The sequence below is a fragment of the Anastrepha obliqua genome, chromosome 1 (assembly GCF_027943255.1).
Source record: "Anastrepha obliqua isolate idAnaObli1 chromosome 1, idAnaObli1_1.0, whole genome shotgun sequence".
Classification (NCBI taxonomy): Eukaryota; Metazoa; Arthropoda; class Insecta; order Diptera; family Tephritidae; genus Anastrepha; species Anastrepha obliqua.
In genome coordinates, this window is record NC_072892.1 from 142,890,563 (window position 1) to 142,917,639 (window position 27,077).

The 27,077-nt window shown below is 39.5% G+C and overlaps 1 protein-coding gene across 1 annotated transcript in view; it reads right to left on the reverse strand.

Annotated features, from left to right (window-relative positions):
- The window catches only part of LOC129237572 (uncharacterized), a 61,216-nt gene that overhangs the window by 15,859 nt on the left and 18,280 nt on the right, over positions 1–27,077 (reverse strand). The window contains exons 2-5 of the mRNA XM_054872399.1: positions 20,934–21,080; positions 20,631–20,828; positions 20,395–20,542; positions 11,941–12,009 (exon numbers count right to left, since the gene is read on the reverse strand). Of these exons, the coding sequence (XP_054728374.1) occupies positions 11,941–12,009; positions 20,395–20,542; positions 20,631–20,828; positions 20,934–21,080 (562 nt within the window). The remainder of the gene's footprint in view (positions 1–11,940; positions 12,010–20,394; positions 20,543–20,630; positions 20,829–20,933; positions 21,081–27,077) is intronic.

Below are 27,077 nucleotides of genomic sequence, written 5' to 3' on the forward strand. Positions count from 1 at the left end.
TGAAATTCAGACTTCCGGACCGCTGCAGTGTTTTCCAAGCGGAGGTATCCGCAATTAAAGAAGCAGTGGGTTGGTTGCTTACTTCGGTAATTATCGTTAAGGAAGTAAATATTTGCTTCGATAGTCAAGCGGCAGTTAGGGCCTTGGGCTCGTTGTTTGTGTGTTTGAGATTGGTCGGGGAATGTCTGGCTTCTCTCTCGATTACATCCCAATACTTCGACATCCGGCTCATTTGGGCTGGCTAGACAGGGAACTTTGGAGACAGTTTCATTGCGAAATGAGAGGATTGGGGTTATCTTAAGAATCTGTGGTCTACTCATGGAAAAATGGGCCTTGAGTTAACTCAGCGAAAGCTGGGCTGGTGCGCAAACGTGCAAGGTTGCGAGATCCTTTTGGCCACGGATAGATCGGGGACGCTCGAGGCAACTCCTATGGCTAACAAAACCCCAGCTCTCGAATTTTGTGGGTATCCCTACCGGACATTGCCCGTTAGGTGTTCATGCGGTGAGACTTGGGATTGCCTCAAGTCCTTTCTGCGGAAGCTGTCTTGAGGATAAAGTGGAATCATCTCAACACTTTCTTCTCAGCTGCCCTGCTCTCGTCTGGTAAAGATGTAGATATCTGGGCTCTCATTTTTTCGCTACGCTTGCGGATAAAGCGGGTCTAAATACCACAAATCTGGTGAAGTTTATCAGTAGCTTGTTGCGACTAATTACGAACGTAAATCAGCCACCGTCGGCATCCTCGTAAATGCATGGCCATTTTCCTCGAATCCCAAGGCTCTTTCTTCCTTCCCTTCTCCTTTCTCCTCTCCCCTGTATGGCATCACAGCGGACGAATTTTGAATATTTGCTAGCTAGGGTAGCCATTTAACCTAACCTACTGGCTAGCGCACTTGTTATTATTGCTCCAGCTAGATAAGTGAAAAATACTGAGCTGAATACTTCGGGACTACTTTGTTAAACTGGCGCACTTTGGTAAACTGTACACGTTGTTTGGGCCACTCTATATTTAGTTTAAGTAATAAAAAATTATTTGGCATAAATTCCAGATGTTACGTTAAAATACAAACAGCTTTTTCCTTAGCTGGCCTGTAGAGTAGGGTATAACTTTATTCGCATACCAAACATTAAAGACAGACAATGCGCACAGTTAGCTTTGTTTGACTGCGTCGCTTTGAGTTGTTTAGCAGCTGCTATTGGGGTGATGAGTAGTTTGTTGTGGTACTTAAATTGCTACAATTACGCTCATCGTTCGAGTGCAAAGTTTGCAGCTTGTAAATGATTCGCTACTGTTTGCTTTGCCGCACGCTTTTTGACTTTTGTTTAACTTGTTCTGTGCGTGCTGCTACGGCATTACACTATTTTACATTCTAAATATGTATGTATGTGTCCGCTTGTGTGCTTGTTGTTTTGTGTAATAGGGCCCCTGCATGAAAATCGTGAAGTAGTGGAACAAACTGATTACTGGTACGATTTCACCAATTCTTTGGGACACTGAATCGAGTGGCAGATGGACGGCGAAGCTGATTCCTGCAATAGATAAATCGGTTCAAAGGAACTTCGGGGAAGTGGGCTATTTAACGACTCAGTTTCTCTCGGACCACGAATATTTCCGGTAATACCTATACCGCAAGGGTAAGGTAAGTGACCCCAAGTGCATGCACTGCGAAGCACCGATGACGCCGAGCCCACGTTCTTTAATTGCTACAGATGGCTCGTGGAAATAGATGCCCTGAGAGAGCAGTTTGGCAACATCGCGCCGACCAATGTGATGATGTGAAGATGCGTGAATGTGAGGATAACTGGAATGCGGTCAAAAGATACGTTGAAGGCGTATTACGGGAAAAAAAGATAGATCGCGGCGCAGTACAAGAAAGCAAAGTCTCTCTTACAGAGACATAAGAAGACGAGCCTATAGCATGCGTACAAGCATGGTGGACCCAGACGAGGGTGAATAGAACTGGACGTTGTTCTGGGCGCTGCCGAAGTAGTACAGAAAGTAGTTTCGAGAAGGGAGCTACTCCAGAAGATGAGGAGGGACTGTTTTAGTGGCCACACCATTCGGTGCAGTATACGACGGTTGCTGTAAGTGCGAAGGCATTTCGAACCCACAAAAAAAAACAATGTTTTTTTCCATGGCACGTAATTTGCACTCTCATTCGTAATTCACTTTCCAATTACTTGTACGTAATTTAGTCTCAATTACCTTGCGAAATACGAACAAATCGTTGCCTTCTCTAATTTTTATTGGAAATTTATCGAAATGTGTTGTCAAACCAAAACGAAGGAGTAGTCCAAAACAAAATTGACTAACGTTGAATAAAAACCGGTTAAATTTTAATAATGGCGGTAGCTAAACGACAACAGTTTTTAATCGCTTAAAGTTCGTTGAAAGTGAATGCGGAGAGGAAGTAGTAAAATAATGGGAGAAACAGCAAGCTTTTGTATTTAAAATTGAAAAAGAATAAAATTAAATTAAATGAACTTGTGCATTCTTCTTCTTCCTGATTAGCGCGATAACCGCTTACCCGATTTTGGACAAGTTTAACAAAGAACGCGAGTCGTTTCTTTCTCGTGGCAACCAGCGTTAAGTAAAATCAAGTCCTTCTCTACCTGATCTTGCAGGGAAGGGAGTTCTTCCTCTGCTACCACCAGCTGGTACCGCATCGAACACTTTCAGAGCCGAAGCGTTTGTATCCGTTCGGACAACATTCCCCAGCAAACGAAGCAGCTGGATCTTTATTTGCTGCGCTATGTCTATGCCGTCGTAAAGCTCATACAGCTCATAGCTCTAACCCTTGCGATACTCGACGTTGTTAACAAGCAAAGATCCAAAAATCTTCCGCAGAATATTTTTCTCAAACACGGGACGCAACAACGGGATGTTGTCATCGTCCACGCTTTTGCGCCATACGATAGGATGGACATGACGAGGGGCTTATAAAGTGCTAGTTTGGTTCGTCGAGAGAGGACTTTACTACTGAATTGTCTACTTAGTCCAAAGTAGCATTTGTTGGTAAGAGATATTCTACGTTGGATTTCAAGGTTGATCGGTATTACTGCTGGTTCCCAAATAAACGAACTTTCTTACAACCTCGAAATCATAACTGTCAACACTAACATGGGTACCGATACACGGATGTGGCGACTGTTTGTTCAGGGGATATTTCGTTTTGTTCTCGTTCACCACCAGACCCATTCGTTTTGCTTCTTTATCCAGTTTGGAGAAGGCAGAACTCACAGCGCGATTGTTAAGGCCGATGATATAGTCACCAATAAATACAGCATTAAAAAACCACTTGCGCGCCTGGTCCAACTGATGCAGGTGTATCTAGATTTAGGGGAAACGATCTGTAATATATAGGAATCCGTAACAGCAGAGCTAGACAGCTTGGCACTACCAGTGATATCTTCATATGAAAAAAGGTTGAAGGTAAAATATTTTCAAAACCGAGCTGAACTGGTGGGAGCCCTAACGTTTTGGATATTCTAACATCTCTGGAAGAAGTCGTAGTGAGCTGTTTTAAATAAAATATTTACGTCGATCCAAAAGGGAATGAAATTGCAATTGTATTGTATGCATCTCCTAACTTCCTTCTAAATTTCGCCAACCCCACCAAACTACCACTTTCATATTTACTCTCATCATCATAAACCACAGCTCAATGCTGTCCTTTTATTTGATTTTTTTATTTCAAAGTAATAAAAAGTACATCAAATTCAGCAAAAATATTAACAAAGTGGCACATCTGTTCACAATTTAGATGACCATTCACAATACTGTAGAGTAAATTTTTGTCGATCAAGTAACACAATACACAAATAGAATATAATCGGCTCAATCGACAAGCCTCTATTTTACTGCAAGACGACATTTCCGATAGGGGTGATTGTAACTTCCGATGTCGCGAGGGAGAGAAATGAGGAAGAAACAAAATACTCTTCCAACTTTCGGTTCCAACTCCATGAGGAGTAGTTGTAACCATTGAAGTTACTGCTTCTTCTTAGAACTGTGTTGGTTTTCAGAGTTCCACCATCTATGTCGTAGTATGAGGCTCTTTTTCCGACAGCCAAGAAACTCACTTGACTCCTCGCCCCTTATTTCTATAAAGAAAAGAAAAAGAAGTAGAGCTGCAAAAGTCGAAGCGAACTGAATACTGAAGGTGGCGCCTTCTCAAACCCGTTACTTTATCTTTCGCGATTTTGGCAAGTTTGACGTCAGGCTCCTTTCCTATACAAAACAAACGCACAAAAGGACGATAAATTACATGATTGTGAAAATTTAGTGCATGGCTTGGTAATAATGCGATTTGTGAGACTGAAACTAAACAACTTAATCAAAATGAAGTGCCGCTTGTTAAATTGTGAAGGCACGAAAATAAAGCCTCAAAATGCAGTTGTTTTGGGTTTTTATACGGATGACGAAGGAGCAAGAAGGTGTGTGTCTGTCTGTATAATTTCTTGTGTTAAGCAGATTATATTGCTTTCGCCTACTTTGCCGCTTCACAAGCAATATATTCCCATTCCTTTTGTTTGTTTATTCATGAAAACTGACGACACAGCGAATTCGGAGGGCGCAACCTTGTATTCCATCATCCTCGTACCAAAGTGAATTACGAGTGCGTCGTGGAATTAATTGCAAATTATTAAAGTGAAAATAATAAATAAAAATAAATAAATACAAAAAAATTGTAAATGCTTCTGATCTCTTCGAGCATCCAGCCTATGGACTCATGAATGTTGTGTTGTACAGTGTTCATCATCAACTATGAGGCAGTAGGAGGGAAGTGAATAAGAAATCAGTTCGATTTGTCATTGCAAATTAATTTAAAATAATAATAAAGGTGGCGCAAAATTAATCATCCATGTTTGTTTTTTGAATAACTTCTTTATTAAATAAAAAAAACATATTATTAGTGCACAGCTGTCAAATATGAATATGAATCTTGTGATAGGGTGATTAATTTTGTGCCACCTCGTATTTCATTGATATTAAACTGGCTTATAAATATAGAAAAGGCGATGCAGCGCAGGATATAATTGACACTCCCTAAGATATCGCCGTGTAAAAATGATCAGTTGCTTATATGAAAAAATGGAGCAACGCGAACTAGTCATAGTTCGAAATTCTCTAGAAGCCAACCAGTTTGGTACTAATGAATTTCCCTGTAGGGCACTTCCTAGCAATTTTAAGTATGCGCATAGAAATAATTCATGTATGTGCTTAACATGGTCTCGTACATATGTACATTCAGCGGTTCCTCTTGCAACCTAAAGCGACGACGAGCAGCAGCAGCTGTTGCCACCCCGACCGCGGTATCAGTAAAAGTGTTAATAAGAACATGTTTTCCCGAATGCCACTAGGCGCTTAGCGAAATTTTTTCATCTAAGCGTTGCTTAAGTGGCAATTAGAGTGACCAGACTAGCGTAAACGAAAAAAAGTGGTGTAGATTTTAATAAACCTGGACAGCAGCTGCTCATGTTTATGTTGATTTTGATGTTGATGTTGCTGTTGATGTTCAATGAAAGGTGTTGATGCTTGTTACAAAGTCTCGCATGTTTTACTACAATGTAACCAAGATAACTACTTTAGTTATAATGCAATAAGTCTGGGCAAAATCACCAGCAACTTCTGCAATCAACAACATATTTAAAGGGGAAATTTGTGGTTTAAGTACAAAAACATAAATATTTATTGCCATTTATTCATGTTTTATGTCCATAGTGGAGGGCGTCAAAAATTGCGTTCTATTGCATGAGATTTTAACTCAGCTGATATTAGTGAGCAGATGTTTATGCTGGACTTAAGCCGTTAAATATGAGATTCAATCCCGCATTAGATTGAGAGAATAAAATTTGCTCTAAAATCGATTAAAATGCATAAACTATATACAAATGTAGGAATGTATTGGATTGGGGAATAAGTTTGTATCGTTTTTACCAAAAACTTGTATTTAATCAAAAAACAGTAATTATATCAACAAGTTATATACCTATGAAATAAGACTTTTTTTTAATTTCAAACGTTTATTAACAAAAAATGGTTACAAATTTTAATCTTCAAACTAGCCATCACTAGCGACACATTTTTCCCATCTCTCAGGCAATTTGTGGATGCCGCGCCAAAAAAATTGGCCGTATATGGCCGCAAACCAATCATCGAGCCATTTTTTGGCCCATCGACGCAAACAAATGATAATCGCAAGGCACCAAGTCTGGTGAGTAAGCCGTATGCACCACCGGTTCCCAATCGCACGTCTCCACCAATTCCCGGGTCACTCTTGTTCGATGTGGTGGTGCATTGTCATTAAGAAAAAATCAAGAAAAATTACTTCGTGACGCCAATCGACATATTCTGGGCGTTTTCGGTGTATAGCTCTGTTCAAATCGGCCAATTGTCGTTGTCGTTGTCGCACCAAATCATACCACGCTGATCACAGAAAACACACAGCATTGCCTTGCGGCCGAAGCGTTTTGGTTTGGCCGTTGTTTTTGGCTTGTGGCCGGGCGGACCATACGATCGTTTACGCTTGGGATTGGAGAAATACACCCATTTTACATCACCCATAACGATTCGATGCAAAAAAGACTTCCTTTTGAACCGGGAGAGCAGCATTTCACAGGTGAATTCGACATTTTTAAGAGCAACAAAAATTCATTGTTTTATGAAACGTAACAAACAATATTGTTGACAGATGGCAGACGAAAAAAACAAGACATTGGGAAAGGTTTAAAAATACTCCTAGCGACATCTATGGACTAATAAATGAAAGTCTCACTTCATAGGTATATACCGCCGTTGCTGTTTACAACTTCTTCCCACCTCTTGAACAATTTGAAAGCCACCGCAGTTGAACGTCCACAAGTACTTCTCAACATGAACAATGCTTACTTATCTGAAGGAACTTTCCCGAAAACCTGGAAGAGGCAAAATAAAGTGCCCATAAGCAAAGAGAAAGCAGACCCGGAAGGCCCATCAGAATGCAGAAATGCAGAAACCCCGAATTATAGGCGCGAGAAGTTAATCTGGAGACCTCTCGGATAGGTAATACGGTTTTAGGCTACGAAGATCTCCAATTAGAGCAATCGAGGATGCTGTGAAGAGTATAGGAAAAGGTAAGGAGATACGCCACTTTTCTCGACCAATCGTGCTCATAGCCACAAGCGACATTAGAAACACGTTCAACAGCGCAAAGTGGGTGATTATGAGAGACGCACTGGGGAAGCGGTTCAAAACACCTCAACATTTGATGAATATGAACATCATCTATGACTCTAGAAGATGACAACGGACAAAAGTGTTAACATCTGGCGCTGCACAAGGCTCAACCCTAGGCCGTGACCTCTGAAACGCCAGTTACGATGGCATCCTCTCCTTCGACATGTCCGATGTTGTTATCCTGTAGGATACACGGATGATATTGCAGCACACGATGTTGATGCGGCAAGGCGACAACTTACACAAATGATGATAAGGATCAAGACATGGAATGACTCGCACGACCTTAGCTTGGCTCCCAAAGAACGGAACTCATCCTATCTACCTTTAGAAGTAACAAAGCTGGTTTCCACAGAGAATATAACGACTTCAAAAGTGCTGAAATATTTGAGCATCAACTTATGGTCAGGTATTATGGGCACAAATGCAATACGCTGCTGAAAAATCTGTCAAAATAATTTCAGCTCTATCAAGATTAATGGCTAACATTGGAGGCCTTATTTCAAGCAGGCGAACACACATAAAGCTGAGTGTCGCCGCCAGATTCTTCCCAAAGCCCGAAGCACTGCTGCACACCGTTGCTTTAGCGTATCGCACAGTATCAGAAGCAGCAGTACTCATCATCAGCGGCACGATATCTATAGATCTTCTAGCGAGAGAACGAAGAAAACTGTGAATCCTTAAAAAGGGCACGACAAATGCCATAGTGGTTCACACATGCCCCCATATTAATAGCGCGATTGAATGCATCTACGCAGAAGCACCTATTGACGATGCAGATCGCACTTTGTTCAAATATGAGAGATGGAAAATCGATCACAAAGCTGTCGAATACAGCCTAGGTCCCTTAAGAGCAGACAACATCATCGAAAAAATGGTAGAAAGCGCGGATAGTTGGCAACTTATTGGCACGTACGTAGAGCGAGTCCAAAAAACTTGACATAGACAGAGATGCGTAACCGACATGCTAACCTTAATCAACCTATCTACAACCTTAACCCACCTGGCTACCTGGACGCAGTGAGAGTTAAAGAGACAGTCTTTATGAGAACAGTCTACTTGGATCTTCTCTGACTTCGATGAAACGCTACCGTAGTTCCATGGCAAAGGAAACATCCAGGAAAGGAAGAGGAGGGACTATTTTAGTGGCACCCCACTCGACGCAGCAGACGACGATCGCTGTAAGTGCGAAGGCATTTTAAACCCTAAAGCAAAGAGTCTAAGATTCTTTCTCAAGTTTTGGAAGTCCCAGCGACGAGTTCAATATTTTTATTTGCTTTCGAATTATGCAACGTACATAAATCTACGACGAACAGTTACACACGAATTACTGGCCTTTAACTACGCTTTGATTGTGAGGGCGCGTTGCTCACCCGTCCACTGCGACATCGTGACTAAATAACCCGCAGACAAAAAGCGGCTAACGCGGGAGGAACTTTTAATTTAAGTCTAGTACTGCCACCGGACACCCTGTATCAATAGAAGCGAATGCGATAAATGGAATCATTTTAATGCTTCATCGGCTAGACGCTGCAAGGGTGCCAATGCTTTTAGATTTAACTGGGTTAATGGAAGGAAGAAAGTATGAAAGAGTTTTTCCCTATATCCTAAGTAAGAGTTGATGGAAAGAATAACTTCGGTTTTGAGATCAACATATTAGCCATAACCACTTGAAATCTGGTCTTAGATGTTTTGTATTTTCAACTTTTTGCGCTGTTTAGTAGCTCGTAAAAGTGGTTCAAAATTGTGCGGGAAGCTGTTACGATTGTTTCCATTAAACAAAAATACTTATATATGTATTTATTTTAAAGAAGTATGTAAATATTTTAAAGAAGTATGTAAAAGGAATAGAGAAGATTGGTATAACAGGCTTATAGAAAATATTAACAAAATGAAAGATAGCGCTAGCTGGTGGAAATTTATTAAGAAGATAAAGGGTGAAGCTTTGGAAATAAATTCCGCCATATCAACGCATGAATTTAAGGCCTACATATTTTGAAAATCTGCTGAGCCCTATTGCTAATGACAAGAAAATTTTTTATGCACATAACTTTCACGCTGACGATCTGCTTGAAGCAGTTTTTTCACCAGACGAAGTTAGATCTGTGTTAAACAAAGTTAAATTAAACAAAAATTCAGGTATTAATAGAATTCCTTACGAGTTCTTAAGTTTACGCGTATTTTGTCGACTTTTAAGCGGCATTTATGCACCATATTGGTGTTGCAACGAAACTGGTGGAGTTCATAGAGAATATACATATACAGCGATACAAAGACAGTTGTATGGAATGGCTCAGAAATTTCAAATGCATTCAAAACAAACTCAGGCGTCAAACAGGGATGCTTATTGTCACTTCTAATGCATGCGGATGATATCATTTTGTTAGCGGATCACCCGGGCAAACTACAAGTGATGATTAATAACCTTGAAAGCTACTGCAACCTGTGGAATCTTGAAGTAAACCGCTCAGAGTCTCACTTGATGGTGTTCAGAAAAGGTGGGAAACTTAGTAAAGAGGAGGAGAGGTATTATACTAAGGAAGAAATACAGACTGTGTCTCAATATACTTACTTAGGAGTAGAAATAACACCTCAGATGAATTTTGAAAAACATGTTGAAAACAGAACAGCTGCAGCAAAAAATGGTATTAATGCTTCGTGGATTTGTCTTTTAAAAAAGAAAGAAATTTCAATTGTAGCTAAATGGAAACTTTTTCTTGCAGTTTGTCGTTCAATACAATCATATGTAGCACAGGTGTGGGGTTTTGGTTGGTTTGAAGAAGTTCATATATTGCAAAAGTATTTTGTAAAGCGAATTCTGAAGCTACCATCACATATGCCTACATACATACTTTTTTTTGGAAGCCGGCATGCAAGAAAATCATTTGTTCACTTAAGAACTGTTCCTTAAGTATATGCACAGAATTTTGTTTATGCACTCAGAAAATCGACTGCCACATTATCTATCTAAAATTGTTACAATATAAAAAAAATAAGTCTTCTGGTTTAGAGATGTAAAGAACTTGTTTGGTAAAAACGATGTCATTTGGCGAATAGATAACATACAATCAGAAAGCTGGATAGAAGATGCAAAATTGCTTTTAACAAACCACAACCAGGTTAGGATGAATGTGTACATACAAAAAGTCTAAGTACTAGTAGGATATATAGGGCCCGCCATCTATCGTTACGGATTTGAACTAGGTATTATTTGAAGAATGGTAACAGCAATGGGAAGAAGAAAAGCACCGAATGAAGCGTATGTGCGTTACTTTGCGAAAAAAGTAAGAGAAACTGGGTTGCTTATTGACAAACCAACGCGTGACCGACCAAAAACCGTGCGTACACCCGAAAATATTGCTGCTGTGGCCGAGAGTGTTCGTGAATCACCAGGAACATCAGTTCACCGTCGTTCTCAACAATTGGACATTTCGGAGACATCATTGAGACGAATTTTAAAGACCTTGCGTAAAGATCGTATGGGATGGTGCATGGCTAGCTGAGGCAGCCATATGAATGAAGGTGTGTTCCATCATTAATCGGAAGGATTGTACTTCAAAATAAAAAAAACAGTTTGGAAAAATATTGAGTAGTTTCTTTTTTATAGCATTTTTAATTCCGTAAAGTTATATGGCGGACCCTATATAAGGCATTAGACTGGTAAAAAGGTCTAGTTTATTTAAAAAAATATGATATAGAATCAAGCATGTGGATAATAAGGGCTACAAGTGACATGGTAATTTTAAATAACAACAGATTTGACATAGAAAATAAGACTTGCTCAATGTATAATTTAGGCGATCTTGAGCATAGCACATTTCCTGGCACGCTGCCCAATATTAAGAGAATATAGAAAAGTCTTTTTCGGAAAATTTACCTCAAATGATTCACAGCTGATTGAGATTCTCAATGGGGAAAATGATCATTATGATAAACTTTTGCGTTTCATTAAATATGCCCCTAGATACAGAGATTACTTAATAAAAGAGTTTAACCGGTTTTAAAAACCATAAACCGAATAATTGTTTTGCACGAAAAATAAATCGACAGACGGCTCATGCCATTGTGGTTAAATTATAATTATTGTAAATATTTATGTTTTTCTTAATATTACAATAAGTAAATTTCAAATTTAGGCGGCCGCCGTAGGGTTGGTGCGTGATTACTATTCGGAATTCACAGAGAGAACGTTAGTTCGAATCTCGGTAAAATCAAAAATAATAAAAAAAAAACATTTTTCCAATAGCGGCCGCCCCTCGGCAGGCAATGGCAAACCTCCGAGTGTATTTCTGCCATGAAAAAGCTGCTCATAAAAATATCTGCCGTTCGGAGTCTGCTTGAAACTGTAGATCCCTTCATTAGTGGAACAACATCAACACGCACAGCACAAATAGGAGGATTAGCTCGGCCAAACACCCAAAAAGGGTGTACGCGCCAATCATATGTATATATATAAATTTCAAATTTTGTATATTTGACTTTTATTTGCACTAAATACTAGTACTACTACTACTATGTATATATGTATTTTTGGAATAATTTTAACACATTTTTTGTTTTTTAATGGAAATAAGCTTGTTATAAATGCATCTCTGTATTAGCGATCAGGGCAGTTTTAATTATAGTATAAAAATGTTTGCCATAAAATTAAATTTCGGTTTATATTTTTGCTCTCGAAAAGTACAGATTTAATAAATTTGATTTGAAACCAATACTTACTTGTAACGCCCCGCAGCGTCCAAAGTCAATTTCCGCAACACCAAAGTACCATTCGCAAGTATTAAATATCTGTAAAATTGCAAAAGGAAATGAATTTATTTATTAAACTCACCTACTGCTGTATGCGCATGGATCTATGTACATATCATGCCTATACATGCAGACATGTATGTAAGTATGTATATAAATATATAGATAGGTAATAAATGAAATCGGAAACTTCCACAAATACAAAGCGGAAGTCACCAAGCCGACGCAATCCACGCACACAAATGAAAGCCAACTCATTAAATACAAAAAATATGTACATGCACACGATTGCACATTTACACATATATATACATATACATTAGGCCGGGTCGATTTGTGGGGAGGCAAAAAAATCACCCATTGCTCTGTGAAAATCATATTGTAGGGATCAAAATAAGAAACTTTGCAGAAGGAACCATACCTCTAAAACGAATTCTGATGCCCCCCAATTTGGGTCGAACTTTTAGTGTTTTTTGTGGGGAGGCAAAAAAATCGCCTATTGCTCTGGGAAAATCTTATTCTAGGGATCAAAATAAGAAACTTTGCCGAAGGAACCATACCTCTAAAACGAATTCTGATGTCACCCAATTTGGGTCGAACTTTTTAGTTTCATTTCTCATGTAAAGGCCAAAAATGGTGATATTTTGAAATGATTGTATGGGGAACCCCCCAGGGGAGTTCCAGGGGGTGTGCCACTGGCATGGGTGGATCGGCAGTCCAAAGTTAGTGGTGGTCGGTCATACATTTGGACTCGATTGGAGCACTCTAAATGGGTCAAAGTGGGATTTTTCGTTCGACCCAAATTGGGGGACATAAGAATTCGTTTTAGAGGTATGGTTCCTTCGGCAAAGTTTCTTATTTTGATCCCTAGAATTTAATTTTCACAGAGCAATGAGCGATTTTTAAATCGACCCGCCCTAATATATGTACATATACATACATAAATATGCATATACTTATGTTTACAGGCATTCATTTCCGAATTAATTTCAATCAAACCCTCTGTAAATACGACATTCGGTGTTCTGTGTTGCACTTTCACTGCTTCATTTGCACTGTTTTTCTAATATCAGTTCCGAGTGAATTTGAATGTTGTGAGAAACGAATTCACAAGAAAAATGTTGGCTAGTCTTCACTTCAATTTAAATTTGTGAATTCGATACACGCACACCAAATTGCGGTTGTGAGCGAACCAAATATGTTTATGAGTAAATTTTAAATTATATGAAGAGTTATCAGATTGGGGGTAATTTTTCAAATAGTGGTTTTTGCCAAATCACGCGTGACTACTGTCAAACTTAAGGGGTTACATACGTCAATGATTCAATAATAAAAGGTTTGCTCAGTAAGCAGCTTTCTCATTCCCTCTTGACAAATCGACTCCCATAGCAAGGCACCGGGTTGCTAATTCTAGAAATTTTTAGCAAAAGTGGCAGAAAAGTAAAATTTGCAAGAAAAACGTTTCGTTTTCAAAAACATAACCAAAACGATTTGGATAACATCCTGACATACAGCTTAAATCAGGATATCATGGAAAATATTTTTGGGAATTGGAATGTGAAAGATGGACGTTTTGACAATTTGAATCCCGGTGCCTTTCAAATACAGGTTGGGGGAGTACTTACTAGGTTACTTTAAAGTTACATAAGTTACCCACAAGAGCTCATTTAGCAATATGTAACTAATCACAGCCTGCTGATGGCAGATGGTTTTTTATGAGAAGTTTTTTCATGGCAAAAATACACTCGGAGGTGTACCATTGCCTGTCGAGAAGCCTTCGCTATTACAAACAACCTTTTCTATCATTTTGTGTTGCATACCCGGGGTAGTTTGTCAAGTAGTTAGGAATGTAAGAATAATCGCGACTTGGGGGTCAAAACTCCAAACTTACATGGGCATAGCATAGTAAAGCAAGGCGTGAGTATGTTCACAGCTTGTTAATCAACTAAATTTATGATGAGGATTCGCTTCTCCTCTGAAAGGCTTTCATTAGGGCCATAATACTTAAGTAATATAATATAATAGCGTCATATTAGCAAAACTTCCCAACTTCGTGATGAGTTTTCAATTTAAAAATGAATTCACAAAATTTTCTAATATCAATCCTGGAATTTCTGTTTGCACCATTTATAAATTAAGTAAAAACAAAACATTTTTTGCTACCATTTTTACCAAAAAGGTATTTAATTTTTCCATTTTCTTCGCTCTTCTTAAATGCGACCTTTTGTAAGGGAGTGCCAGAATTCTAATGGCACAAGTGAGCAAACCTTTAATAATTGAATCATGACATACGTCAAGAATTTTCAAAAAATCGATTTTTTGTTACAAATTATTATTCTTTATAGTTTTTGGCGTATTTCTGTGGATTTTAAAAATTCGTCATAGATACAAAGTTATGGTAGAAAATGTAACTGCTCGCGTGACCTCGAGCGAAATGCACTTGAAAGTTTAAACTCGTTTTTCTCGAAACTACTTTTGCCGGCACGGTCTGCATGATAACTCATACAGTTTTCAATATTTTTTGATGCGGTTGCTTTTTAAATGTTCGAAAGTCCTTTCTCTATAGTCTGTCGAGCCAGATTTTGGATATTTTTATTAAAAAAATTTATAAATATAATTAAAGTGTGACATTTATGACGTAAAACGCATACTTTTTTTAAATGCCGTAAATTGCAAAATTTTTCGAAATTCTAAAATCCGGTTCGACAACTAGGGTATATACCTGTGAAATGAGACTTTCAGCTATTAGTCCATAAATGTCGCTAGGAGTATTTTTAAACCTTCCCAAAAGTCTTGTTTTTTTCGCCTGTCATCTGTCAAGAATATTCAGTTCATTGTTTGTTACGTGTACGTGAAATGCTGCTCTCCCGGTTCAAACGGAAGTCTTTTTTGCATCGAATCATTATGGGTGATGAAAAATGGGTGTATTTCTCCAATCCCAAGCGTAAACGATCGTAAGGTCCGCCCGCCTACAAGCCAAAAACAACGGCCAAACCAAATCGTTTCGGCCGCAAGGCAATGCTGTGTGTTTTCTGTGATCAGCGTGGTATGATTTGGTACGAGCTATTAAAACCAGGTGAAACAGTTGAGAATGCACGCTACCAACGACAATTGGCCGATTTGAACAGAGCTATACACCGAAAACGCCCAGAATATGCCGATCGGCGTCACAAAGTAATTTTTCTTGATTTTTTCTTAATGACAATGCACCGCCACATCGAACAAGAGCGACCCCGGAATTGGTGGACACGTACGATTGGGAACCGCTGGTGCATGCGGCTTACTCACCAGACTTTGCGCCTTCTGATTATCATTTGTTTGCGTCGATGGGCCACGCACTTTGCGAGCAGCGCTTCAATTCTCACGAAGAAGCCAAAAAATGGCTCGATGATTGGTTTGCGGCCAAAGACATTCATTTTGCAACTTTATTTTACAAGAATTTTTTTTCACATTTTACAGATCCATCAACATTTCAAGGAGAAACGATGCAGACCGTGGAGCAACTTTTTTTCATTGTACCATACTTTGGGTCACGTGATTTTGTGTATACTAATTTTTGTAAAGAAAAATTAAAATTAATTTTTTTATAAAGTTTAAGTATAGGGTTTTCCAATAACAGGTGTTACGGGTGAATGGATTGCGCTATCCAGAGATGATTAACGATTTTTTATGGCCGGAATTGGATGGTATTGATCTGGACAACGTTTATTTTCAACAAGACGGCGCTACGTGCCACACAAGCAACGAAAGCATTGATCTTTTACGGGAAAAGTTTCCACCGAGATCTTGTGATTTAACACCTTGTGACTTTTTTCTTTGGGGGCACGTGAAACCGAAGGTCTACGCCAACAGCCCATCGTCGATTCAAGATCTCAAAAATGGAATTCGTGAGGCTATCGAGGACATAGGGAAGCCACTTTGCAATTCGGTTATGGAAAATTTCATGAAAAGGATATTGCCTGATGTTATTTTCCACTATTAACGGCTCACCTTCCTCTTTATAATGAAGTAAATATCCGATCATTTATATTAAAAAATGGCATTTTTCTTTGAATATTAAAATAACACCTCTAATTGGGAAACCCTTTACTAATAAACAATGCATACAATTATTGATATTTTTTGCTATTGTTGTCCCTTCTAAAAGTAGTTTTTCGTTTAGCGCATTTTTGGCGCTGCTGAACGTATGTAACCCCAAATAATTTTTTTCAGCATTCGTTGGCATTTCATCATAGAAAGACCCACGCCTCAACAAAGTTTATAAATCGTTCAATTGTATTACGAAAATCTACGCTTTATAAAAGTTTTGAACGCGGATCAGGCCAACTTATGCTGTACATAACCGTCCTACGTTCTTCGCTCAATGGCTACATCCAATGAAGAAATCCTCGGCCCATATTTCGTCAAAAACGAGGCTGGTGATTTGAAGTGATTTCTACAACATTTGGTTCCAACAAGACGGCCCTTACGACTACTTTCCATACAGCCCGGGAAAAAATGGATTTAATGCGCCGTTGTTTCGGTGAGCAATTTATCTCTCGCCTCGGACCAGTGGATTAGATCGTGTGATATCGCTCCTTTGGACTTTTATTTGTGGTAAGGTCTAAATGCTTTGTGTATAAATCAGCTTTGATTGGTCGATTGAGGCATTGGAAACCAACATTACTAAAGTTATTCACGAGATAAAATTTAAAATTGGTGTTTACGGGTGGCCGAATTACGGCGCAGTTGTGGCCAATATTTGAAAGGGATTATCTTTAAAAAATAAATGTCATGAATGGTTCTTTACAAAAATAATAAAGATTGCCCAATCAATTTGAATTTTCGTTGTTTTATTTGACAAGCTTGAAAATATGATTTTTCTAAATATTGGAAGAGTATAAAATACGAGTATAACAAACACGCCACGTGCGGACTTTTCACCATCTGCTGGCGTTTTCATTGACGGTTGGAAGTTGGCGTCCATTACTTCAACTTTCTGGCAATCTTCAAACTGTTAATATCATAATAACAAATGACAGGCCTACACTTTTTCAGAAAGTGATCAAGGAAAAGCTGGCATTTGTTATCAAAGGGTTGATTGATCCTTGTCAGCATGGGTTTATTGGTGGACATCTACTGTAACAAATTTAGCTGTTTGTTTTTTAGCTTAGTGTCTCTGAGTGAAGGAGTAGGTCATAAGTTAATACCGATTTTTCGAAAGCATCTGACACAGTCTCACACAAAATACTCTTCTGGAAACTTCAAAATCTAGGCTTCTACTCAGTTCCTATTATGGCTGAAATCCTACCTATCAAATGGAATCCCATTTGAAATACAAAAATCTCAAACAGTTCTGTCAACTTCTGGAGTACCATAAGGTACTATTCTTCGTCCTACTTTATTTATACTTTTCATTAATGACGTTGGTTGTTGTTTCGAGTATTCGAAATATTGACTCTAAGCAGACGGTTTGAAACTTTTTCGTAGAATCTGCTGTCTATCCGATACTTTGTTATTGCAAGAAGATTTGAATACTCTGAATAAGAGGGCTCTGCAAAACAAACTATGCCTTAACACATTACCTACTGTGTGCACATATTTGTGCTTTTTGTTGAACTTCACGAAACTCTCATACATTTCAATGTGCCGATAACCGTTAATTTGAATTTCGAATCAAATAAAATTAGATTCCTTTGTTTCAGTTAAAATTTTAGAGGAATTAATTTTTCAGTTCTTCTTTTGTTCTCGTCAATAAAGCCTTGCCTAGAGTATCTTGCGACATCTCAGACTCTGCCCAGCATATGGAGAGGAGGATGAAACGGCGGACCACTTTCGATGCGTCTGCACGGCCTTCGCTCGATTCAGACTTGACTTTGGCACTGATGTGTTAAGAAGCGAAGACCTTGGCTCCTACTCAGATTTCTTCCGAGGTTGGATAGATTTAAAGAAAATTAAAAAGGAAAGCCGAGTACAATACAATCGACTTAATTGTGTCTGAGTGCTGTACTTGCTAGCCTGTCCCGACAAAAAAATAAAACAAAAAAACTTGCGACATCGCTTGTGTTGCTTGCACATATTTCAATATTTGTTTCTACTAATTCTAATGTAGCTGTATTTTCTGATGATGGCATTGCCGCCTTCCAATCATATATACCGGCATTGACATCGTTTATAGTGACTTCTCGAAGGCTTTTGATCGGCTTTCCCATATAATAGATATTACCATATAGATACCACTCAGCCCTTTTAAGTTGGATCTCGTCCTATTTGCTTCATCTCATTGCTTGGTTGTCGTCGACAATGTTAGGTCTCTTCCTTTCGTTGCTTGTTCTGGAGTTCCGCAAGGTAGCATTTTGGGCCTGCTTTTTTTTTGTTCTGTTTATCAATGAATAATCATTTTATATTGAAGTTCCCAGACCTAATTACCCCATTTTCGCTCCTCCGACAAGAGGATTTGAAGAACATAGTCGGCTTTCTAGAAGTCTTGACCTTAATTTTGCGATGCGAAGCTCTCTGTTTAAGTCACTTATTGAGTCATATTATTTATCAAATAAACTGTCCACTTAATTTTAGTCCTTAAGTTTTTGTTAAGTAATCCTGTAAATCTAGTCAGTAAAGTCGAGAAATAAGGAATTAAGAAAATTTGCTTGTTCACACTTTTTTGATAGTCAGGTCTGAGAGAGTTTGATTGATTGCCACTTCTATTTTGTTCAATGCACCTTGGGGTGAATCAACAACGAGTTGAAATATTGGGTAGTCGAAAAAGTCTTTTCGTATTTTGTCAATAGATGTCGTTGGAGTCATCTATCTCCAGTGCTACCAATCACATTGTGTCACATCATATGGTGTTAGAAAGGTCACATTTTAAGCTTCATTTAACCAAAAAAAAATTAAATTCGGAGAAGTTGAAAAAAAGTTATAGCTGGTCAAAAATGAGTGAAAATAATGAAGAAATTCGCTATATTTTGAAATTTTTGTATAAAAAAGGGAAGAATGCCACGCAAGCAACCAATGAAATTTGTGAAGTTTACGGAGACGATGCTGTATCAGTTCGTGTAGCACAACAATGGTTCGCTCGCTTCCGTTCTGGAAATTTCGAAGTGAAAGATGCATCTCGCTCCGGTCTTGATTGACCAGGACCGTCACATAAGCTGCCATGACATCGCCAAGGCACTAAACATTCATCATCAAACGGTTTTGAACCATTTAAAAAAGGCTGGTTATAAAAAGGAGCTCGATGTTTGGATACCACATGAATTGTCTGTGAAAAATTTAATGGACGGAATTAACATCTGCGATTATTTGCTGAAACGAAATGAAATCGAACCATTTCTGAAGCGAATGGGAGACGAAAAGTGGATCAAATACGACAATAATGTGCGAAAAAGATCATGGTGCAAGGGTGGTGAAGCTCAACAAATGGTCGCAAAGCCAGGATTGACGCCTCGAAAGGTTATGTTGTGTGTTTGGTGGGATTGAAAAGGAATCATCCACTATGAGCTGCTCCAGCCTGCTCGAACGATTGATTCTACACTTTACTGTCAACAACTGATGATATTGAAGCAAGCAATTGAAAAAAGAAACGGCCAGAACTGATTAGCAGGAAGGGCGTCGTCTTCCATCGGGACAACGCTAGGCCATACACATCTTTGATGACTCGGCAAAAACTGGGAGAGCTTGGCTGGGAAGTTTTGATGCATCCACCATACAGCCCTGACCTTGCACCATCGGACTACCATTTGTTTCGGTCAATGCAGAACTCCCTTAATGGAGTAAAGTTGGGTTCAAGAGAAGCCTGTGAAAATTACTTGTCGCAGTTTTTCGCTGAGAAACCACAAAAGTTTTACACTGATGGAATAATGTCTCTAGAAGAAAAATGGCAAAAGGTGGTCGACCAAAATGGAACATATTTGGTTTAATAAAGTTCATTGTAAATATAATGAGTTGAAGTTTGATTAGAACTACGAAAAGACTTTTTCGACTATCCAATATTAAATAAAAATTTCCTTTTTCAGAACACCCGAACTAAATTTACTCATATTTGAGTAGGCTCATTTTCATATTCACTCGGAGTCCATAGCCTGCCTGATATAATATACAAGTTAACCCATTTGCATCACCGCTCGAAATGCGCGATATGCTCAAAATACCTTGCGTCGGCAAGACTTTTACTGATTGTTGTAATGAAACAGAATGCTACAGGATTACCAAAATTATTTATTTTCCTCAAACTTTAACAATGATTTTTCCGAGCGAGTTTTTTTTCGCGCGGACTATTCCGTCGAATGATGCAAAAGGGTTAACGTACCTTTCACTTTCATGTGCGTATGTGTGTGTGTGTGCAGAATTGAATTCTATCAATTACTAACTACAATCAATTTGACTTTCGATTCGCATTGCGCGCTGTCGCTTTTATTATTTTTATTTTCTTTTTCTACTCGCCTGTTGTCTTCGAATTGCTTTGATAACGATACATTTCCATAGAACCAGCTAATATTTGCTGGTGGCACACTTATCACCGGACAGTCGAGCGTGAGTGGTTGACCAGTGGCGGCGGTTATAGTGGCGGGCGCTATTACGCGCTTGAGTACTGCGAAGAAGAAATTGAAAAAGATAGCAATTGATTATGGAGGTAACTTCTGCAAATGAATTGCCACTCTACTGTGATATTTATTTACCAGGATATTCCACTGTGATGAGCTCCGACAGCACCGCTGTTGTGTTGGCATTGATTTTACAGCGATACCCGCCAGCTGCCTTCTCTGTGGGCGGCAAGCGCAAAGTGCCATTGCGATAGATTTTGAACTCGTTACGTCGGCTGTGGGTCTCCACCACTTGATCATTACGATACCAGGTGTAAAAGTAGTGAGTCTCGTCTGTAAAAATAATAAATATGCAGAGACAAAAAAAAAAAACAAGAAACAAAAACAGCAACAGCATAAGTAAATGACTATTCATTCATTCATTATGGTTTGCCTCACTGCTAATGTCGTAGTAGTTCTCCTCAATGGTGGCAATGCACGGCAGATAATGGTACAGATGATGTTTCGTGATTAATAGTCGCGTTGTTTCTGGTTTTTCAAGTTGCAGAAATGGTCCAGAGATGATTGTATTACCGTTGGCGTTAACTGCAAAGCAAAGAAGGGAAAAATAAAAATAATTGAATCAAGTGGAACAAGGAAATGCAAGCAATTGGAAATCAATTGCCGCCTTCATGAATACTTAATTAATTAATTGAAATGCAATGTACAACAATAATAATAACATTTGCCTTTTTGCTCTTTGCCACAAGTCAATTATTATTTATTAATAATGAATTCTTAATTTGAAGTAATATTTTGCGAAGCTGTTGTTGTAGGAATCACGATGCGTTAGTGAGTGGAATTCATTAAGTTTTTATTCATAAATTAAAATTAAAAACCATTGGTTGAATCTGGCCTTATGTTGTGAGAGGTCGCGCGTGCCTTCGCAATTTTCATAATTTGGCGTGATGTGGCCTGCGTATATTTAAATAAGAGGAATATTCAGCATCTGGTAATAGCAGATAAAAGCATACATATTGCGAAAAATATATGGACCTGTAACTGTAAAGCCGCGGGCGCCGACGGACTGCCGGCTGACATATTCAAACATGGCGGCGAGGAGCTGGTAAGCTGCATGTATCAGCTTCTATGCAAAATATGGCCGGATGAAAGCATGACTGCCGATTGGAATTCAAGTGTGCTCTGCCCAATCCATAAGAAGGGCGATCCTGTAACCTGTGCCAATTACCGCGGTATTAGTCTTCTAAATATTGCCTATAAGGTTCTAGAGAGCGTATTGTGTGAAAGGCTGAAGCCCACCATCAACCAACTGATTGGACCTTATCAGTGTGGCTTTAAACCTGGAAAGTCTACCATCGATCAGATATTCACAACGCGCCAAATCTTGGAAAATACCCATGAAAGGGGAATCGACACATCGCCTCTTTTTCTCGATTCTAAAGCTGCATTCGACAGTACGAAAATGAGTTGCCTAAATGCCGCGATGTCTGAATTTGGTATCCGCGCAAAACTAATACGACTATGCAAGATAACGTCGCTTAACACCAGCAGCGCCGTTAGTATTAGAAAGGACCTCTCCGAGCCGTTTGATACCAAACGAGATTTCAGACAGGGTGACTCGCTGTCGTGTGTCTTCTTCAACCTGATGTTGGAAAGGATCGTTCGAGTCGCAGAACTTAATCGCTCAGGCACAATTTTTTATAAGAGCGTACAATTGTTGGCGTATGCCGATGATATCGGCATCATCGGCCTTAACAACCGCGCTGTTAGTTCGGCCTTCTCCAAACTGGGTAAAGAGGCAAAGTGAATGAATGGTGGTGAACAAGGGCACAACTCTCTTGCGAACAAGTGCTACTTTGGACTAAGCACCTACGCTGGCTGGGTCATGCCGTCCGAATGGATACAGTCGCTCCGGCTCTGAAAGTATTCGATGCGGTACCAGCTGGTGGTAGCAGAGGAAGAGGAAGACCTTCTCTGCATTGGATATATGAAGTGCAGAAGGATCTGCCTACAGTTGGTGTTTACCACTGGCGCCGGGTAGCACGAGAAAGAAACGACTGGCGCGCTTTGTTAAACTCGACCAAAATCGCGTAAGCGGTTATCGCGCGTAAGGCTGTGAATGAATGTTTTACCAAGGACTGTAATGCTGAGTAGAAGAAGAAGTTTTATTTGAATGGAGAACCTAGGCTTTCTCGACACTTTTGTATATGGGAGAAAACATCTAACATCGCCAGCAAAATAAATTTCAAAAATTAACGCGATTTTTTAGTTGCTTCAAACACGAAGTGTATCGTTATAATAAAATTTAATGGGCTATAAAACTGCATACTCGACAATTTTTGTAAACTTCTCTTGTAAGGTGTGAAATTTGGATTAAAGATTGTTGAATGTTTTTTTTTCAATTATACACAGTTTGAAACTTGGATTCATATGGTTTTTGTAGGAGAATGAACTATATTTCATAAAGCAAAATCATTGAATTTAAATGGGAATCAAATATATTGTCAAAACCTAGCAATAAAAAAAAATATCCGATAGGATGATTTTAGTAAAAGTCAACAGCAGCAGAAAAAGCGTCTACAACAAAACAGCCAAAGCTGTATTAATTCCTTTGTTAGACATAAAAAAAGTGTCATCGCATTGCATCGCTCTCAGAGCAGCCGTTCGTTGTACTGCCGCAAGAAGCTTACACCGGTGGCTGTGCCTTAGGTAAATGGCATCTGGTTCAAAGAAAACCAAAGCACAAGAAAATATATTTTCCCAATTTTCTTTCGGGATGGCGCTTTTGATGCTGTACATATTCACCTCTTTGTGTCCCGCGTTCATAGCATAAAAAAAGTTCCATGCGAATTCAAACCTGCTCCATGCATTTATTATATTCATATGCACCGCTGTATGCACGTACAGTTACAAATGTTAACACTCCCATTGGCAATTCATAAATGTGGAGGCCCATAGCAAAGTGCGGTAGCAAATCGCTAATCCGTGGAAATTTTATTGCCTTTACTCAATCATGCATACTTAGATACTCACACACATGCATACGCACATATGCAACCCACTCACATAAATATTTGCATAAATATGTGTGTACGTATGTATGTATGTATGTATGCATGAATGCATTACGCGCAAGCACCTCAAATACTTTTTATGCGAAATACCTTTTAGCAAATCAACAACAAACAAATCAGCTCATAAAAATTTATGAATGTAAAAAAGCCGTAAAATATGATTACTTATTTATTTATTTAATTTGTGTTCAAGGTTTCCATAAATTTCAGGTAATTAACTTCTAATAGAACACGTATTTCCCCGGGAGATATATATATGTGTATATATACTAGGTTATTCAATGAGTTTTGCGGTTAGATAAGAAAGCCACAATTTTACGGTTTGAAATACACTTCTTTTTCAGTTTAGTCTCCCTTAACATCAATAGACTCGTTCCAACGAGATTTCAATTTATGAACTCCATCTTTGAAGTGAGAATCCGGAAGGGCTCCAAAATACATTTCCACAGCTGTTATGACCTCATCATTTGATGAAAAAAGTTTTCTACGCATGCACTCGTTTAGGTCTGGAAACAGTTGGAAGTCGCTAGGGGCCAAGTCTGTTGGATACGGTGGATGCTCCAGCAATTCGAACTTTAATTCATGGATATTAGCTATTGTCAAAATGGTCTCGTGACAAGGCGCATTGTCGTCATGAAAAAGAATTTTCTCCTTTGCAAAGTGCGTCTTTTTTCACGAATTTTTTCCTTGAGCTGACCTAAAAGATTACAACAATATTCAGAACTTCAGCGCTAGATGCCGTGTGCTGCACAAGGGTAAGTTATCGGAGCCTTTCGTAGTTCGAAGCGAAGTTCGCCAGCGATGTATTCTATCGCCAGTATTATTCCTCTGAGTCATAGGAGACATCCTCGAACCAGCCTTGAACCCTCTTCACAATTGTGGTCTTAAATGGACGATGACTAGCCCGCCTATGAGACATCGATTATGCTGACGACATATGCCTCCTGGCACATCGTCTAACCGAACTTAAGGAAATGGGTGACGGTCTTAATAGGAAAGCTAGGTGTGTCGGCCTTAAAAGCAGTTTTGTCAAGGCGAAGGTAATGAGTCTGGCAAATAAGATGGGTGGGTGTGTGGAGATTGCAGGTAACCCTAACGAAACAGTGGAGACATTTTATTACCTTGGCATCAAAGTTGCCCCTGGGCGGTGGCACCGATTAAAAAAGCCAGAGAGGCATTTGGGATGTTGTACCCTGTATGGCGGAACAAAAACCTGAGTTCCAGCTTAATGGTTAGGCTCTTCAAGTCGAATGTGCTGTCGGTATTGCTGTACAGTAGCTCTACCTAGAAAATAACCACCACTATAACCTGCCGCCTCCGAGTTTTTGTCAACCGCTTTCTAAGGATTATATGCCGAATGTTTTGGCCAAAAATAATGCCAAGCCAGAGATTGCTCGAAAAAGTCACCATGAAGCCGGTTGATATTTGGATTATGAGACAGAAATGGCAATGGATTGGTCACACCACAAAGAAGACGGTAACATAGCGAAGAAGACAATGGAATGGAACCCACTCACTGCGAGAAGAAGAGCGTCTGGCAGACCAAGGGAAACCTGGAATAGAACTGTGGATCGCTAAACGGCTCAACTCGGGTTAAGCCGGAAGCAGGTGAAGGTGTTATCCAGTAATCGGACGAGATGGCGCGTAGGTGTTGTTGGTGTCCTACGCTAGGGAATCAAGGCAACAATGGTGATGATTGTTTTACCAGTTTGCAAGTAGTCCACAAACGAAATTCCTTTCGCATCCCAAAAATCTGAAGCCAACACTTTCTTGGCCGATTTCGGGACACGCACTTGTTCCGGAGCCAAATAACCAGGTTCACACCAATCTTTAACCTACAGTTTTGATTTAAGATAATGTTAATAGACCCAAATCTCATCCGTAGTAATGAATCGACACACAAAATCCTTTATTCTTTTGGAAACGCTCTTAATGTTGCTGAAAAAGTCGTGTTTTTGCGAATGCGGTATCAATTGTGCATACAGCTTTCTTTTGAAACCCAATAGTTCAGTCAAAATATTGCTTACACTGCTCAATAAGATCCCTATTGCTTTTTTTTTGTTCTTATCGGGCCAACTAGTAAGTAGACAGAAGTACAGCACAGATAACTTTTTTATTTTCTTTAAATTTACCCGAGCCCCGAAGAAATCTGAGTAGATCCTGTGATGACAAGGAGCCAAGGTGGGGGTTTCTTAACAAATGAGTACCAGACATCAGACATTAAGCCAGACTCGAGCGAAGGCTGGGCAGACGCACAGAAAGTGGTCTGCCGTTTCATTCTCTTTTCCCCATTGCTGGACAGAGTGCACTGTCTAAGATGCCTACCTATTCCGTATGCTTCGCCCATAGAAAGTCGCCCGTTATCAGTCCAACCAGGTGCTTATAGTACCTTCTGCTTAATGACAGAAATATCGGCGAGAGTCGGTCGGACATAGCAGGTAACATCAGTTTTGTCTACCTGCAGCCTCTCTCAGTTTTCCAAGCTCGCTTGTGGGTTGAAGTAACGCGTTTGCTAACCGTGGCTTTGATGGCTGTACAAGGGAGTGGCAGAACGGAATCCGGGCCAAAGACGTTGGTCTCAGAGCCCATCCTAGCTAAAGAGTCAGAGATCTCGTTATCCGCGATACCCACGTGTCTCGGGACCCATATTAGCATCAGGATATTATGTCTACTGACATTTTTCAGCCTGGATTTAAAGGACTCAACTACCCTTGAAGTGGTTGAAAGCTGTCTAAGGCCATGAGCGCAGCTTCGCTGTCGCCACAGATACATACAGATCTACCTTTCCATCTGTTTTCCACAACAAAGTTCATTGTTCCTTGAACAGCATGCATCCCTACCTGAAACACAGATGCATGCATTCCAAGAGCAAAGCGCAGTTTTTTTCCGCTGGATTCCACGTAGACATCAGAGTTGGAACCATGCTCGGTCCTTGAGCCATCCGTGAAAATGCCAAAACAGTGTTTGCCGGGCTCATTTTCCGAGTTCGACCACAATTCAGCCTCTGGCAGCAGTTCACTGTATCGCCTTTCAAGTACGACTCCTGATGGTGTGAAGGGGCATCGAGGGAATCGTTGGATCAAAGTCCATGCATTCTCTGTTGTCTAATGCCGGACAGGGCCGTACCTACTCCCGTTGGGTTTCAGCCTGCAGATGGCATTCGAGGCCTCTCTTTGGATGAAAACATCAAGTGGTGGTAAACTTACCAGAGCACCTAATACCGGCTAGGCTAGTACCAACGCTCTCTTTTCTTAAGTCGCAAACTTTTTGAACAACCTAGTATATATACGTAGAAATACATCTATATGTAATATGTACCTATATATGTATGGCATACTTATAGTTATTTGAGAATACTTGCGTTTGTGTGGCTATAAAGCGCAATCATATTTTCCATCTGGCAATTACAGTTTCGCTTAAATTATTCAGATGGCAGTGGTGAGATAAGAAGTTGTGACAAGTTTGTAATCGAAAGTTGAGAAAATATGCGTTTATGCATATAAACACC